The 15,335-nt window shown below is 37.7% G+C and overlaps 1 protein-coding gene across 1 annotated transcript in view; it reads left to right on the top strand.

The window, feature by feature from the left end:
* The first annotated feature begins 2,247 nt into the window (after positions 1-2,247).
* CCDC172 (coiled-coil domain containing 172) overlaps positions 2,248-15,335 on the top strand; it is a 62,522-nt gene continuing 49,434 nt past the window's right edge. The window contains exons 1-2 of the mRNA XM_070504505.1: positions 2,248-2,507; positions 2,717-2,802. Of these exons, the coding sequence (XP_070360606.1) occupies positions 2,429-2,507; positions 2,717-2,802 (165 nt within the window). The 5' untranslated portion in view covers positions 2,248-2,428. The remainder of the gene's footprint in view (positions 2,508-2,716; positions 2,803-15,335) is intronic.

The raw sequence follows: 15,335 nt of genomic DNA, 5'->3' as shown, positions 1-15,335 counted from the left end.
TTTAGTATGTTAATTTTACTCATTATTATGAAACTTTTAAAATTTGAATTGTGGGCTTGCATAATTAGGTTTGCTTCAACAAATAAAATAAAACAAAAAACCTGCTCATGGCTACACTTGTGGTAACTCTAAGAAGACTCAAACTTGGGATTTAAAAGCACCAAAATATTCTGGGAGGTGCAGAAGATGAAGAAGCCATTTCTCCTTCCCAGAATTTCCAGCAGCTCTGTCTTCCATACTCCTGCGTGAGTGAGGCGACTGGGCTCCCTAAAGGCTGCCCAAATTTCCCTCCGCCAAGTTTCAGTACAGAAAGAGCATGGTAAATAATAAATGTGAGTTTGAGTGTAACTAATAAAACTGGAATGTTAAAGAGCAGCATGCTTTTGAAAACCAGCCTCCTTGTGAGGGCACTCCCTGGGTAAGTCTACAGAAATAATTCTGAAGGGAGTGATATTAATTAGTAATATAATTTATCTTCTGGAGGCCCTTTCCTTTGATGGCCGCTATGGCACAGTTCACAAGCTTTCAAATGAGTCCTCAAAGAAAATGATCCAAACCACAATTTCAGCTTTGTTTCCATCCTTAAACAGATAAACGAATCAAATTTATTTCAGTATACCTAAATTTTACATGTGCATCTGTATGATGGAGGATTATGAAATTATAAAAATATATTTAGGGAGAGTTTTCAATGAAATACTTTTCAATAAAATACTTGTGACATAAAAAGCGGGAAAAGGAGCAGAATTCAAAATTAAATTCATGGCCTCTGATCTCAGATTTCTTGGTTTCAGATCTCACTCTGCCATATACTAGATATGCAAGGGTGGCAAGATACATAACTGTTCTGTGCCTCAGTTTCCTCAACTATACTATGAAGGTAATAGTAAAAATCATCTTAAGAAGATATGTAGTGTTTGGGATAGTGCCTGGCCAATACTCAATAAAAAATAATAACTATTACTATTACTTATTCACGATATTTTCAAGTTTATAAAGGAAAAATGCAAGATGAGGAAGATAACCTGGAAGGCAATAACCAAAATGTTATTAATATTGCTTCTGAATGATATGTTTGGGCAATTCTTTTCTACTTCATTACACTTTTCAATATGTATCCTTTTATAACAAAGTTTAAGAATTAAGTTTTATGCATACATGGCTTCATGGAAATTAAGGTGGAAATCTGCAAAAGGTTAAAATTTATAACCAATTATACTACAGCATTAATGAAATATTAATTAATTCTATTATACAGATGATGTGACAGAATTTGCATTTACCTTCTTTTGCTTACTTCTAAATACATTAGAAGTAACTAACTAGAAATTACTTTTTAAAGTTTAGCCAATGTCAATTTAACAGTCAAAAATAAAGTCGTGTTTATTATAATCTTAATATTTTGACCTACTAAAACTAAAAATATTTTATTTTTTAATTTAAAAAATTCCATGCAGAAGTCCCAAAGGTGCCTTTCATGATTAAGCTTTAATTAGCAACCACGTTGGTCTCTGACACATATTGAGCAGCTATTGAAGTGTTAATATTACTGTAGCTTGATTACAAAAGGCAATGATTAATTTTAAAGGAGACAAAAAAGATATGCCCTGATTACAAAGGAATGATTAAGATGGAACGTCAGACATTGCACATTTATAGCAGCCTCTGCCATACGCAAAGGATAAGACTTTCCAAAGTTTATATTTAGAATCATGAGTACTCTGTACTTTATAATCCTGGGTGTTTGTGTCTTGGAGATAGATCACCCCAACTCCAAGTAAGGCCTGAGACCTTTGGGGGCCACACGGCCACAGCAAAACAGCTGAACGCGGAATGGGAATGGGCTCAACCGGATGCCGTAGATTTAAAGTTCCCCCCGGGCGAGGCCGACCGGAGGCGTGGGCCGCCACCTGCGAGAAGGTCTCCAGCCCGCAGTACTGTTAGCGGGTGCACGTTTTGCTGAGAGACAGAGCGCTTTGGGGACTTTATGTCTAAAAACAGAGGCGGCTAAGAGGAAGAGGCTGACCACAGAAAGGGCTGCTGGCCACACCCGCTCGACGCCAAGGCCTAGGGCGTCCATTTTTATTTGCCACCCGAACGAGGAAACCCGGAGAGGGGCCCAGGCCTCGTCCGAGGGGAGCTGCACTCAGCCAGGGAGAGGCAGAGTGGGAAACTGTTGTCCCAGGCGCAAGGAGGGCGAAGAAACGGTGTGGCCCTGGTGACAGAGCAGACGAAGGCCGAGAGCGCCGCTGCCGGCCGGGAAGGCGCCCGGGGTCGCGCGTGGTCCCCGGTGTGGGCAGGGACGGGAGGCCGACCTGGGGATCGCCCTGGAACAATCCTTCCTCTTTATTGTGCTTTCCAGGATCCTCAGGCTTGGTTATTAAATATTTAAGAGCGGAAAAAGGATCGGCGGGAGCCCGGCCCCGAGATGAATCTGGAGTCTTTGTTTCAGCACATCGTCTTCTCCGAGCATCAGGCCGAGGAGGGTCGCCGCCGGATGCGCGAAGGTGGGCGCGTCGGCCGCTTGCCAGGGGGCCTCTAGTCTTCCCGGTGCGGGGCTTGGGGCGGGAGGAAATCCAGAAGACAGCGGTCAGAGCAGCTCCGGGCGCCTGCTTTCCACGTCGAGGGCAAGGCAGCTGAAAGGCGTCTTATCACAGCCTGCAGCATGGGGACTTGAGAAAGATTGATGTGTTTAAAGATTTAATTTGTTTTACAGTAAGGTCGGAAATAAGCAGATGTCGTGGAAAAATTAAGAAAGCAACAGAGGAACTGAATGAAGAGAAAATCAAGTTGGAATCTAAGGTATTGACATGTAGAGCAGGCTCATTATCACTTGAGAAAGTCTTTTTTAACTTGGCTTTTTGAGGATATTTGTTATTTAACTAGTTGTTTCAAATTTTCAGCTGTTTAACCAGTGCTCCAAGTAGGAAGCACACTACTAGACTAGTTAGTGTAGTTCCATGTTGTAAGATCTAAAGTTCTAGATCCAGTGGCACCTTCGATTCTAATATGAGCTTGTCCTAAAGAAGCCAGTGTTGTGGGTTGGTTAACGTTTTAAAAGAGCACCATGTCATTGGACAAATAATTGTTCAATAAGTAGTTGGTGCGGTATATGTAAATTTTGAATGATAAATAATTTAAGAAGAGTGCTTTGTTGGTGTAACAATTGAATGTAACTTTCAAATGTGTGTCTGCCTTACGTTTTTTAATTCTTAACCATATTTTGGAAATGTCTTACATCCCAAAGTATAATTTTTCCACTAGCATTTCACTCTTTGCTGCAGCATTTGTGAAATTCTGTTGTCTTATATAGAAGCAAGGGAATCTGATGGCTTCCTGAAGGAGGATGTTGAAGTGGTGGGTAGAATTTTGGAGAGGCAAAGAGAAGTAGTTGGAGAACCGCATTGAGGCAGAGAGAGGATAGAAACAAAAGGGAGACATGCCCAGGGCATATTGGGAGAGAAATCTCCCAAAGCACAGGGCTGATAGCTGGGAACAGGAGGAAACTTGCAGGTTTTTGATCAGGGAGCTGTGTCATAAAAGTGGTTCTAGGAAGATCTTGCTGAGCTCTGGGAGGACAGAGCTAAGAACATCATCCAAGTACGTCACAATGAAGGCCTCGCCATGGGTGGGGGCGACAGTCATACAAAAATATTTATTCAGCTCTGAAGATAAAATAAGCAAACTGTGCAATGGGAAAGCTGTTTGAGGAAGTCCATTTGCTTAAACTGTCTCTTTTAACTTAGCACTGTGAGGAATCTTCAGTCTCTTTCTGAATAAAATGATCAAAGATTCTTTCTCCACCTCGTGATCGTCTGCTCTTCCAAGTCTTGCTCAGACACACCTGTGAAGCCCTCCCTTGGAGATCTTGGAAAATTTTTTTATTATAGCATTCAGTGTACCACATTACAATTAAACAGCAATATGCACTTGTGTTTGTATCCCTCGCTATTTTTGAGCAATATATCTGGAATTTTTTTCTCACCCAGTTTATAGCCAGTGTATCCAATGTCTAGCACATCATATACATTAGCATTTTGAATGAATTAATGAGTACTAGTGAGTACTAGTGAGTAACTAATGAGTAATAGTGAGATAATAGGGAGAGTGCTGTCTTTTAAAATAAAATTTGGAATGATTATTCAGTGAGACCCTATGTCCTATTTTGCCTGTGAATCGGGATGGGCAAAGCATTGAGAATGTCATGATGTGGCTTTCTTTTCCTTTAAAAGAATTAAGATCCCTTAAGGATTGGTAACTAGAAGTTAATCGAAGAGGGAGACAAATACAAGTAGGTAAAGCATAGCTAACCCTTCCTGAGCGCACTCTATCCTGGGCACGTTGTAAATGCTTCAGCTGTATTATTTCCTCTAATCCTGCCAGGAATCCCGTGATGAGGCACCATCGTTAATCCCCCTTAATAGGGGAGGAAACTCAGAGGTTAAACGACTTGTCCCTGGTATATAATTTAAAAACGATTAATCTACCACCATGAAAGTGACAACTGAGTGGTGACAACATGTTTTATTAAAACAGATTTCTTGAACTCATCTTAAACTTTTTTCTTCATGAAAATCACATAAAATAATGTATCTGAAGCTTTGGCATCTAGTTTAGGGCAATATTTTTAAAAGGTCACTTATGTAAGCTTTTGTGCAAAATGGATTGGTGAAGATATTGACCTGACAGATAACAAATGTTAAAGAAAAAAAAAAAAGATTTACTCTCTGAATATCTTCTTTGAAAAAAATAGGTTTACTCTTTGTAATATTTTGTCAGTAGCCTATTTTGCTGAAAATGGAAATGTAATTTGTTGATATATACACATACATAAAAAATGTAGATTCAAATATTTATACTGGAGAGAAGACAGAGCAAATCCCTAACATTGTTTAGAAACATTTGCTGAAAGTACTAATTAATATAGGCTCATAAATGTGCATTGCTTTTTAATCAGCTCATATACATGAGTAATAATACAATTGTATCTTACTAATAAAATTAACATATGAGGTTCACAGTTCATACAATACTAATTTGTAATTGAAATAATTTGATTTATAGTCGAAATTGTGTGTGTGTGTGTGTGTGTGTCTGTATAAAGATCTTAAAAGTGGGACCACAGTTGTAAATGACTAATGGGAGGAACTGAAGAAGTCGTCATAAATTGATTTCTTGTTTCTTTTATTCTCAGACTTAATTATTTGTCTGCCAATAACAATGAAAATATATTTACTTGAATATTTGACTTGGCATTTATTGACCAATTTATCAAGTAGAAGCAGCTTAAGGAGAAACTAGAACATAATTTGAATAGGCCAGTGCTTGAGCTATTTTTACAGTGATACATTCAGAAAATATTTTGGGCATTTATTTTGGAAGTTGCTTGTGGTCAGAAAATGTATTTAGGAAGAACAGTATTCATTTTTTTCCGTTCTGTAAAACCCAGGTAGCATGTAATTAGAACTTGAATGATAGCATTTGCCTTTCAGGGCTCAATGAGTCCTTTAGAATATATGGTTGCAAAAGTCTCAGCTTATATAGTATGAGTACTTTCTGAATTGGAGAGCCACAGTATGCCTGGTTAGGTTTGGTAATACGAAAACAGAAAGACAGGAACATACCCTGGATTCACATTAATGCTTACCAATATGCCTAAAGCTTCTGATAGTCAAGGAAGGGTTTCATCGTAGTGATGACAGAGCAAGTCAAAAGGACTCACAGAACGTTTGTAGTTTCTTTTAAGCATCTAAAAGAATATTTTCTGTTTTAAGAGATAGTCTATATTAAAATTTGGGCATTTAATCTTTATAAACGTATTACATAAAACCTCATACAATGCTATACTCCCTCAAGAGGAAGTAAATGGAGGAAAGTCTGAGGCTATTTTGTTTATTTTTTCTTCTCCCAATTTTAACTGGTTGCTTAAACATCAAAACAATAATAAAATAATATTTATGAATTTTGAAAGGAAAATTATATTGAAATAAACAACCTAAGGCGCCTTCTTTTACTTCATTACTTCAAACTGTACACATTCTTTTTTTTTAATTAATAAAAGTTAGAAATCCTCCTAGAACAACAGGCAAAGTCGTATTGTTAGTACTCTATTAGCTGATTAAAGAACAAACAAAATCACAAATTATCATCATTTATAATGTTGAATGAAGTTTTGTAATTGAGATTTTTTTCCTTTTTTTAAAGTTTAATCAAAGAAAAACTTATATCCTGCCTAAATTTAATTTTATTGTTGATTAAAAGTTGCTTAAAAACATAGTAAAAGAGGGGAATTATTTCTCCCCTCTAATTAACATTTGTTTAAGTAGCAGTACATGTGAATTATTTAATCCTAATTTTAGAAAGTAAAGAGGAAATTGTGTTTATCTCAATTTAATACATACCTATAATTCCGTTAATTGTGACCAAGACACTTTTGGGGACAGTTGCACTTGGTTGCTTGCAGTCTCTGTGACTTTATTTTCTTTTTCTGGGAAAGATTTGCCCTGAGCTAACACCTCTTGCCAGTCTTCTCTTTTTGTCACCCCTCCCCAAAGCCCCAGTATGTAGCTGTATATTCCAGTTGTAAGTCCTTCTGGTTCTTCTATGTGAGCTGCCACCATAACATGGCCACCAACATACAAGTGGTGTGGTTGCACACCCGGGAACCAAACCCAGGCCACTGAAGTGGAGCACGCTGAACTTTAACCGCTAGGCTGTCTCTATGACTTTTTCATGTGAAATTTCTTTAAGCCAAATCCATCCTGTCTTGAATATGTACAGCTGATTTTTTAAAGTTGTAATATAGAACTTTAGATATATTGTCCTTTTACGTATGTGCAATTCCATAGCCAGTCAATATATTTCTGAGTCTGGAGTCCATTCTACGGAGGGTGGTTTTTCTTTCATACTCAAGATAACCTCATAGTTGGAGATTTGGTGGATGTCCTCTTCACTCTCCAGTGCTCCTTCCAAGACATTATGTCTCTACCTTCTTGTGGTAGCTCACGCTGTATTCTAGGCTATACCATCTTTTCCCCTCCTCTTTTCTGTCATCCTGCTGACTCACTGGGTACTCTCCTTTGTTCTTTAGAGTTTGGCTCTGGGCTGTCAGGCTTCCACTCTGTCCCAACTCTTGTCATCATCCTGGATGGTGTCATTGTCTGTATGGATCATTCAGCTACCACCCTGGCCTGTCAGTTGTTTGGTAGCCACATATTCAGTGACTTTTTTCTCTATTCTCCATCAGCCACCTGTTCCCATAATCATACTCTGGACTTTACCATCACCTAAAACCACCTAACTTTCAAAATCAGTAAAGCATTTCACTTTTCTCCCACTATATTTGTTCTCCGATTTCATCAGGACCTCGAGTCCATTTCTGTCTTTTTTCCTCCACTAGTACCTACCTTTATATTCATTTCCCTCTTTTTTCTTAGATTTCACGGTTGAGCATTCCACTGTTTCCCCAACTCATCTCTCCTTTTTTTGCAGCTGCCTCACAAGGTTCCAACTCTGGGTGAACCAATTATCTGCTACTGTGCAGCGCTCAGGCCATTCCAGGAGAATTTAGGTCCAGTGTCCATTCATGGACATTAGCGTCAACCTCAACTGAGTCTTCCACACTGCTTGGAAATACTACTTCATTTCTCTGTCTCACTCTCTGCAGTGACTGTTGTAAACCTTCACTCTTCTTGTGTATTTTATCCTCTCTTCTGAACTCCTTAACTCTCAGGCAATAACTTTGCCTTTTATTTCAAAGAGAAAATAGAAGCTATTTAACAAGACTTTTTTTTCCCTGCTTAGATATCTCCAAACCTGCCTAAGTAAAGACCTCATCTTCTCCTTTTCCTTCCTGTTATGGATGAGGTGTCCTTCCTTCTGACAAGGGACAATTCCTCCATCCATGTTTCAAATTCCTTCATATTTTTTATCATCATCATCATCATCTTAATCGTCATTGTTATTATGCATTTTAGTGGGAAGGGGCCTGTAGAGAGAGATTGAAGATAGTCTAGAGAGAAAGATATTAAATAGTTAAAGGGCCCTGAGGCTGTGGACGGAGGATGGGATCCAGAGCATGAGGTAAGAATTAGCCGTAGACAGAGGAGGGATACCTCTTCTGTTGTAAAAACTAAAAATAATAGGTAACATTTAGTAAACGATTGCTATGTATCAGGCCTTATGGTAAGCATTTTATAAACATTCTATTAATTCTCGCAAGAACCCTGTGAGGTTGGTAGTTTTATTATGTCTGTTATTCATTTGAGAATATTGAAGCTCAGAGAAATTAAGTAACTTGCATGAGATGATGTAAGTGGTAAGTAGTAGATGTAAAATTTGAATCTCTATTGGGTTAACTAGAGAGCCCTGTGTCTTAACCACTAGAGTACAGTGTAAAAGGAAGGAATAAGGAAAGGATGAGGCGATAGGAGAGTTCGAAGGCTTAGCGACAGGAAACTAAAGGCATGATTCACTAAAAGTAGTCTCCTCGCTTTATTATTTCAACAAATTTGATGAGTATGTGTTGTATATGTTTAATGAAGTTATTAATAAGGATATCTCATTCCTTTGTTCCTCTGCTTTACCAGTTGAGTGGCCTCATGCAAGCAAGGTAATACCTTGAGTTTGGAAAAGTTTCCCTGTAATCAAGTGGGCTACTCATTTTACTATCATGACTGATTCGTATCAGTCAGGCAGCAGGTTAGGATCAATAATATATGGGCTTTGCCCTTGAGGGACTTGAGTCAAATCAGATATTGCCCCTTCTTTAGAGTGGAGGCTCTCTTGCTTGCAAGTAGCAGGAATTTAGTTCAAAATGGCTTAAACAGTGTTGGGAAACTCTTGACGTATATTTGAAAACCCAACATTTGATTGAGTTATATCAGTTGAAATTGCATCAGGATGCTTATAACAAAAATCTAGCCGTGATTGCTTTACCAAATAAGGGTTTATTTTTTCTCATGTAACGGTAAGTCTGGAGGTGGGCAATCCAGGGCCATTTATTAAAGCTGCTTGAGGAAATCCTAGAACACGCCAGCACATTCTGTCTTTCTGTTCCACAATCCTTAGCATGTGGCTTTTACCCTCATAGTCACAGGTACTCCTCCATCCCAGGCATCATATCTGAATTCCAGCTGGAGAAAAAGGGAAAGGATGAAAATCAAAAGGCTTCTTCTCATTTGGCTTTATCATTGCTTTGGTGGAAGGGAAGTCCTCTCTAAGGATTTAGAATCTACATCTCAAAGATTGGAATTTTGTCACGTGGTCAGTCCTAGAAAATGGGGTCTGGGAATGTGATTTTTTTCTTTTCAGTTTTGAGGACTTTACTATAATAATGTGTTCAAACATGTAGTGCTTAACTGTGTGCGGGCGTACTTTACATATAGTAACTCATTTAATCCCCACAACAGCCCTGTGAGGTAGGTGCTATTTATGAGGAAACTGAGGTAGAGAGAGTTTAAGTAATTTCTCTAAGTTATACGCTTAGGAGAAAGTGAAAGGTTGATTCAGATGTAGGAAGGCTGGTTCCAGAGTCCGTCTCATAAGCCCTGCGTTCTCCTGCCTTTTATGTTGCCCACGTATCTCTAGAACTGGACAGTTGCAGGGTCAAGGAGAGCCAGAAGGCAGTGGAGCACCTGCCTCTCTCTCCAGCTTCAGTCCTCATCTTTGCTCACATAGACTTTGTCTCAGTTGAGTATTTTTAACTGTATTTATTCCTGCTCTGAACAGAATTGGAATTTTAATTAGTAAAGAATGGTAGAATGGCTAGTTGTCCTTGTGTTCCCCAAATAGTTACTAACAACTCCTAGACTCACATGCTTTTTTGTTTAAATTAAGGAGAGAAGGAAGTTTCCAGAAGCTTTCTCTGAAAAAGAGAGAAATTATCCTTGTCAGATACCTTCTTCCATCTCTTTTCTGTGAATTTTGACATGTGACTACCCCTGAACCAATACCTGTGGTCCCAGGGTAGTAACTTCTCCCAAATTGAATGGGCTGTCTGAGAATGGTGCAGGCTTCCAAAAAATAACGTAAGTATTGACCAAGGAAAGAAGGAATTCGTGTTAAGGAGGCAACCGCAGTGTCTCCAAGAGAGGTTTCAGTGGTTAAAACCAGAATGGCCATGTAGAGAGTGCCTGTAGTGGGTTGAAATATTTCAGGTTAATTATTGATTATGTTTATCATTTAATGTAAGTATGATTTATCACATATGATAGAACATAGTGCAAGCTTTTCCCCTCTAAGTTATCCCTCAGTCAGAAGGAATTGTTTCATTTTAGAGTCCTTAAAAAGGCTTTCATGTTATGAAATGCACTGTAAATTCCTTTATTTTGAACAAAAACTCAATTAATGATGGTTTGGAATCCTTGGAGAAATGATCTGATGGACCTGATAAAAAAGTAGGCGAAGACATTTAACAATAACAGTTAGTTATTGTTCCTGGGAGTGTGACCTAAGTGCTGGGTGTCATTGTAAAAAAGCCACTTAATGATGACCTAAAAAGCTAATTCATAAATCTGTTAAAAAATAATATTGTGATAAAAGAGCAACCTATAGAAGGTACATAAGTAAGATACCAGTTAAAAACATGCAAAACAATAATACGTTTTGTGAGGGATTTATAAATAGATGGTGAAAGTATAATGACATGCATGGGAATGATCAATAGTACATCGAGATGGTGGTTATCTCTGAAAAAGATGGAAGATAAATGTAATCAGGAAAGGGTATGCAGTGCACTTCAGCTGTACATGTAATTTTCTTTTTCTTAGGCTGGCGGTGGGGACATAGCTGTTATGTTAATTTAAAAAATAAAGATACATTTTAGAAGTTACAGAGCCATGACTTTTAGCCTATTCAAAAGATTGTGCAACCATCACCATCTAATTCCAGGATATTTTCATCTTCTCAAAAACAAACCCCATACCCATAGCTGTTACCTGTCTATCCCCCTCAGACCCCACGAGCCCTGGGTCACCACTAATCTACTTTCTGTCTCTGGACATTTCGTGTAAGTGGAATCATACAATATGTGGCCTTTTGTGACTGACTTCTTTCACTTAGCATATTTTCAAGGTTCATCCATACTGTAGCATAAATCAGTACTTTATTCCTTTTTATGGCTGAATAATATTCCATTGTGTGGATATACCACATTTTGTTTATCCATTCATCAGTTGATGGACATTGAATTGTTTCCAGTGTTGCTATGAATATTTGTGTACAAGTTTTTGTATGAACATGTGTTTTCAATTCTCTCAGGTATTCCACCTGGGAGTGGAATTTCTGGGTCATACAGTAATCCTAAGTTTAACTTTTTGAGACAATGCCAGACTGTTTCCATAGTGGCAGCACCATTTTACATTCCTGTCAGCAATGTATGAGGGTTCCAGTTTCTCTGTATTTTCTCCAACACTTGTTATTGTTATTTTCTGGTTTTTTGTTTGTTTATTTTGTGTTTGTTTTATAGCCATCTTGGTGGATGTGAGGTGGTATCTCATTTTGGTTTATGTTTCCAGTTCCCTGTGATGTTAATGTTGAACATCTTTTCATGTGCTTGTTGGCCATTTGACACATCCATTCTTAACATGAGCTTCTTGATTAATGGTCATATACATGGTTACAGTTCTTTTCTGGGGGCCTGGTCTCTGAGAAGTAGCAATCTCTCTTCATATTAATAGAACTGAAATGACTACCTTTCTAAATGAAGTGTAAAATTGTACATGTGGCATTCATTGAACTCCTTTTTCTCAACTTTGTTTTCACGATCCAAAGAATATTTCATGGTAATAGTAGTTTAGAGCAAACTCTGTAACAACATGCTGGAAAGCCTTTCTGTTTGCAAGAGCTTAAAAGTCACAAAAGTTGCGCGTTTCCTGGCTTGGATCCACAAAGTGGAAAATCTACTGCACTGTTTCTAATGGTAAAATCTACCAGTGTGCGTCTTTCTTTCTTTCCTTCTTTCTTTTTAAAGAGCCAATCTAAATAAATTGTTTAGCCTGAAATGTTAGAAATGTTTTGAACAGAAGAAAATGCTTCCTTTCCACGAACTGAGAAAATGATCCTCATATAAAGAATAGTAAGCTTGTGGCTCAGTATGCAGAAGGCATTAGATTAAAATTTAGTATGCTAAGCTTGTAAGACTGTAACAGCACAAAAGAATGCCTCTTAAAAAGTTTACCTTTTGATTTGTGAGTTCTTGGAAAATCAATTAGCTGTGTTTCTCACTTCTAAACAGCCTTCAATCATGCAGTGAATAATTATTCAATCAACAAACATTCATTGAACAACTTCTAAATCACGTAATGAATAATTGGCAAATAAATTATATAACAACTTTCTGCCTTAATTAGAGGGTTAACATCAAGCAACTTCAACTATATAAATCTAACTGTAAACTCAAAATTCTTGATGTTCTCATTTTTAAAATGTTTGTAATTACTCTTAATTATCTCTATGTAATTCTATTAAGAAAGTCTTATCACATTTATCGTGAATAAATACCTAAAATGCAGAACTAGACAGAAGAGGTCACCAAATGTCCTTTGAGTGTAGCAGTGGCATTTTCTAGTAGTCTACCTGCCTGGGGATAATCTGATTTTCTAGGAACATGTACCTTTGTAATGTATTCTTTTGTTCTTATTATACCAACCATTCTTTGACCTCAGGGCCTTTGCACTTGCTGTTTCCTCTGCGTGAAGTGCTTCTTCGCTCAGCTATTAGTGTTTTATGCATGCTCACTTCCTTTAGGTCTCTCCTAGTAGGATAGCTACCCATTCTACTGGAACATGAGACTTTAAGTTCTAACTTTAGAACAGTCCTGTGCAATTCTTGATGGTTGGTTACCTTAGCTCTCTGCTCAGTTACCACTTGAGAGCTGTGCTTCTCAAACTGTGATCTGCAGATCCATAGGAGTCCCCAAGACTCTTTCAGGAGGTCTTAAATTAAATGCTTAATACTACAAAGGTGTTATTTGCCATTCTCACTGTGCTGAATGCACTTTAATAGTGCGCAGGCAATGGTGAGTAAAACTGTTAGCACCTTAGCACAAATCAAGGCACTGGCACCAAACTGTACTAATGGTCAGTTGTATTCTTCTACTGCTATGAACTCACAGTAAAGAAACAAACTCACCAGTTTCACGGTATGCCCCTGATTACAGTGTAAAAAGTACTGTTTTGAAGCTGACCATTGTGTACATGTGTTTTTAATATTGTGTGTGATGAAATGAGTTCACATAAAGGACTCCAGAGTACAATGATTGTCTCAAATGAGAGCACTTGTGTGATTGTTTGAGTTGCAGTATGAATTAGCTCTTCTTTTTCTGGAATACCATATTTACTTGAGTAATTAACAGTCAAACTGTTAATTATTTAAACTTGAGTATTCGGCAAAATTTTCTCAAAAGTTAATGAACTGGCTCTGACATTTGAAGGCAAACAAATAAAATTATTATTATTATTATGTTTATTATTATGTTTATTATTTTGCCAATGATAATATTCAACCTTTCAAACAAAAATCAGAATTTGGAAGACTCAGATCTGTCAATATAAGCTTGACAGTTTAACAGTACTTAAAGATTTTTCTGAGGAGTTTGTTGGCAAAACTAATGAATTTTCTTTGTTTGTTTGTTTGTTTTGGTGAGGAAGATTGGCTCTGAGCTAAGATCTGTTGTCAGTCTTCTTTTTGTTTAAGGTCTTCCTCTTTTTGAGGAAGATTGTCACTGAGCTGACCTCTGTGCCGGTCTTCCTCTATTTTGTATGTAGGACGCCACCACAACATGGCTTCGTGAGCAGTGTGTAGGTCTGCAACCAGGATCTGAACTCATGAAGCCCAGGCCACCAAAGTGCAGCACACAAACTTAACCACTGTGCCACCAGGCCGGCCCCATGAATGTTATTGTTTAGTGTTGTATTATGAAATGTATCAACATTTGAAGAATCTGAATAATTCAGTGAAGCAATATTTTCCAAATGACCAGCACGTAATGTCACAAAACCGTGCATGGATAAAAGATCCACTCAAAGTACAAGGTAGACCAGTGGATTTTATTGTCACAGAGGATGAAAAGTTCATTGAAATGATTTCAGATTCCACATTGCAACTAACCTGCGAGGAGCTACCTACCACTTGTTGAGTTTGGGTATGCTATCAGAGAAGATGACACATAGTCATTTTCAAAGGATATTAAAATACCTCTCCCATTTCCAACTACATTTCTTTGTGAGGCCAGATTATCTTCATATACCTCAACCAAAAATCATATTGCAAAAGGTTGACTAAAGAAGCAGATCTGAGAGTCCAGCTCTCTTCTATTAAGCTAGACATTAAAGAGATTTGCAAAAAATAGAAGTTCGTTTCTTCTTACTATTATTTTTGGTTTTGGAAAATACTATTTTTTCATAAAAAATATATTTATTTTAACATGCAGTGGATTTGTTTTTGTTATTCTTAAATGAATCAAATTTTTTTTTGTTTCTCAGTTTTAATCTTTGTTACAGAAAATATTGATAGGTATAGCTCACAAAAACAATCAAACAAAAAAAGTCCTCAAAAATTTGACTTATAAAGTGTTAAAGACCAAAAAGTTGTAAGACCAAAAAGTTGGAGATACAGCTGCTGTAGCAGACCCTCCCTGACCTTCGTATGTAAAATAGCATCACCGCATCCCATCTCTAGCTCTGTCTTTTATTCTGCTTTATTTTTCTTTGTAGCACTCACTTATCACCTCTTGATGTATTTTGTATTGATGTGTTTATTATTTGTCTCCCCTCAGTGTAATGTAAGCTCCACGAGAAATACTTCTATTTTGTCCACTAGTGTTATTCCCAGTATCCAGAACAGTGCCTGAATCACAGTAGCTGTTAAATGTTGTTGAATGAATAAATTAGTTTAACATTTTTCTCATAGAATTTTCTGTTTCCTGTTTTCCTCTTCTGTGAATTCTGCTTGTTTCATCTGATGGCTTTCTTACGTAGTGGTATATTTTCTTACGAGCTTTAAAAGTTTTTATTGTGAACTTATCTTTAGCAGGGCTCATCTTTCCTAGGAGTACCACACATTCCCTTCATAAAAAAGATGTCCCTGTGAAACACTTTCATCCCTGCTGCCGGGTCCTTGCAGATTTCACCTCTTCGGGACCAGTTTTTCTGTTAATTTCTGAGCTGAGAGTTTCTACACTACATGGATGAGAGATATTTGAATCTCGAATTCATGAACAGTTCAAGCTTGGGGTTGAAGTTCCTCGGGTATGACTCCCCTTCCATTCATGGCTCACTGGAGGCAGTTCACTTACATGCTGCATCTCTAAGCCGATGGATGGAGTTTGGTTACTT

Source organism: Equus asinus, chromosome 2 (genome assembly GCF_041296235.1).
Source record: "Equus asinus isolate D_3611 breed Donkey chromosome 2, EquAss-T2T_v2, whole genome shotgun sequence".
NCBI lineage: Eukaryota > Metazoa > Chordata > Mammalia > Perissodactyla > Equidae > Equus > Equus asinus.
Note: the sequence above shows the minus strand (reverse complement) of the source record. Positions and strands in the feature narration are given on the sequence as shown.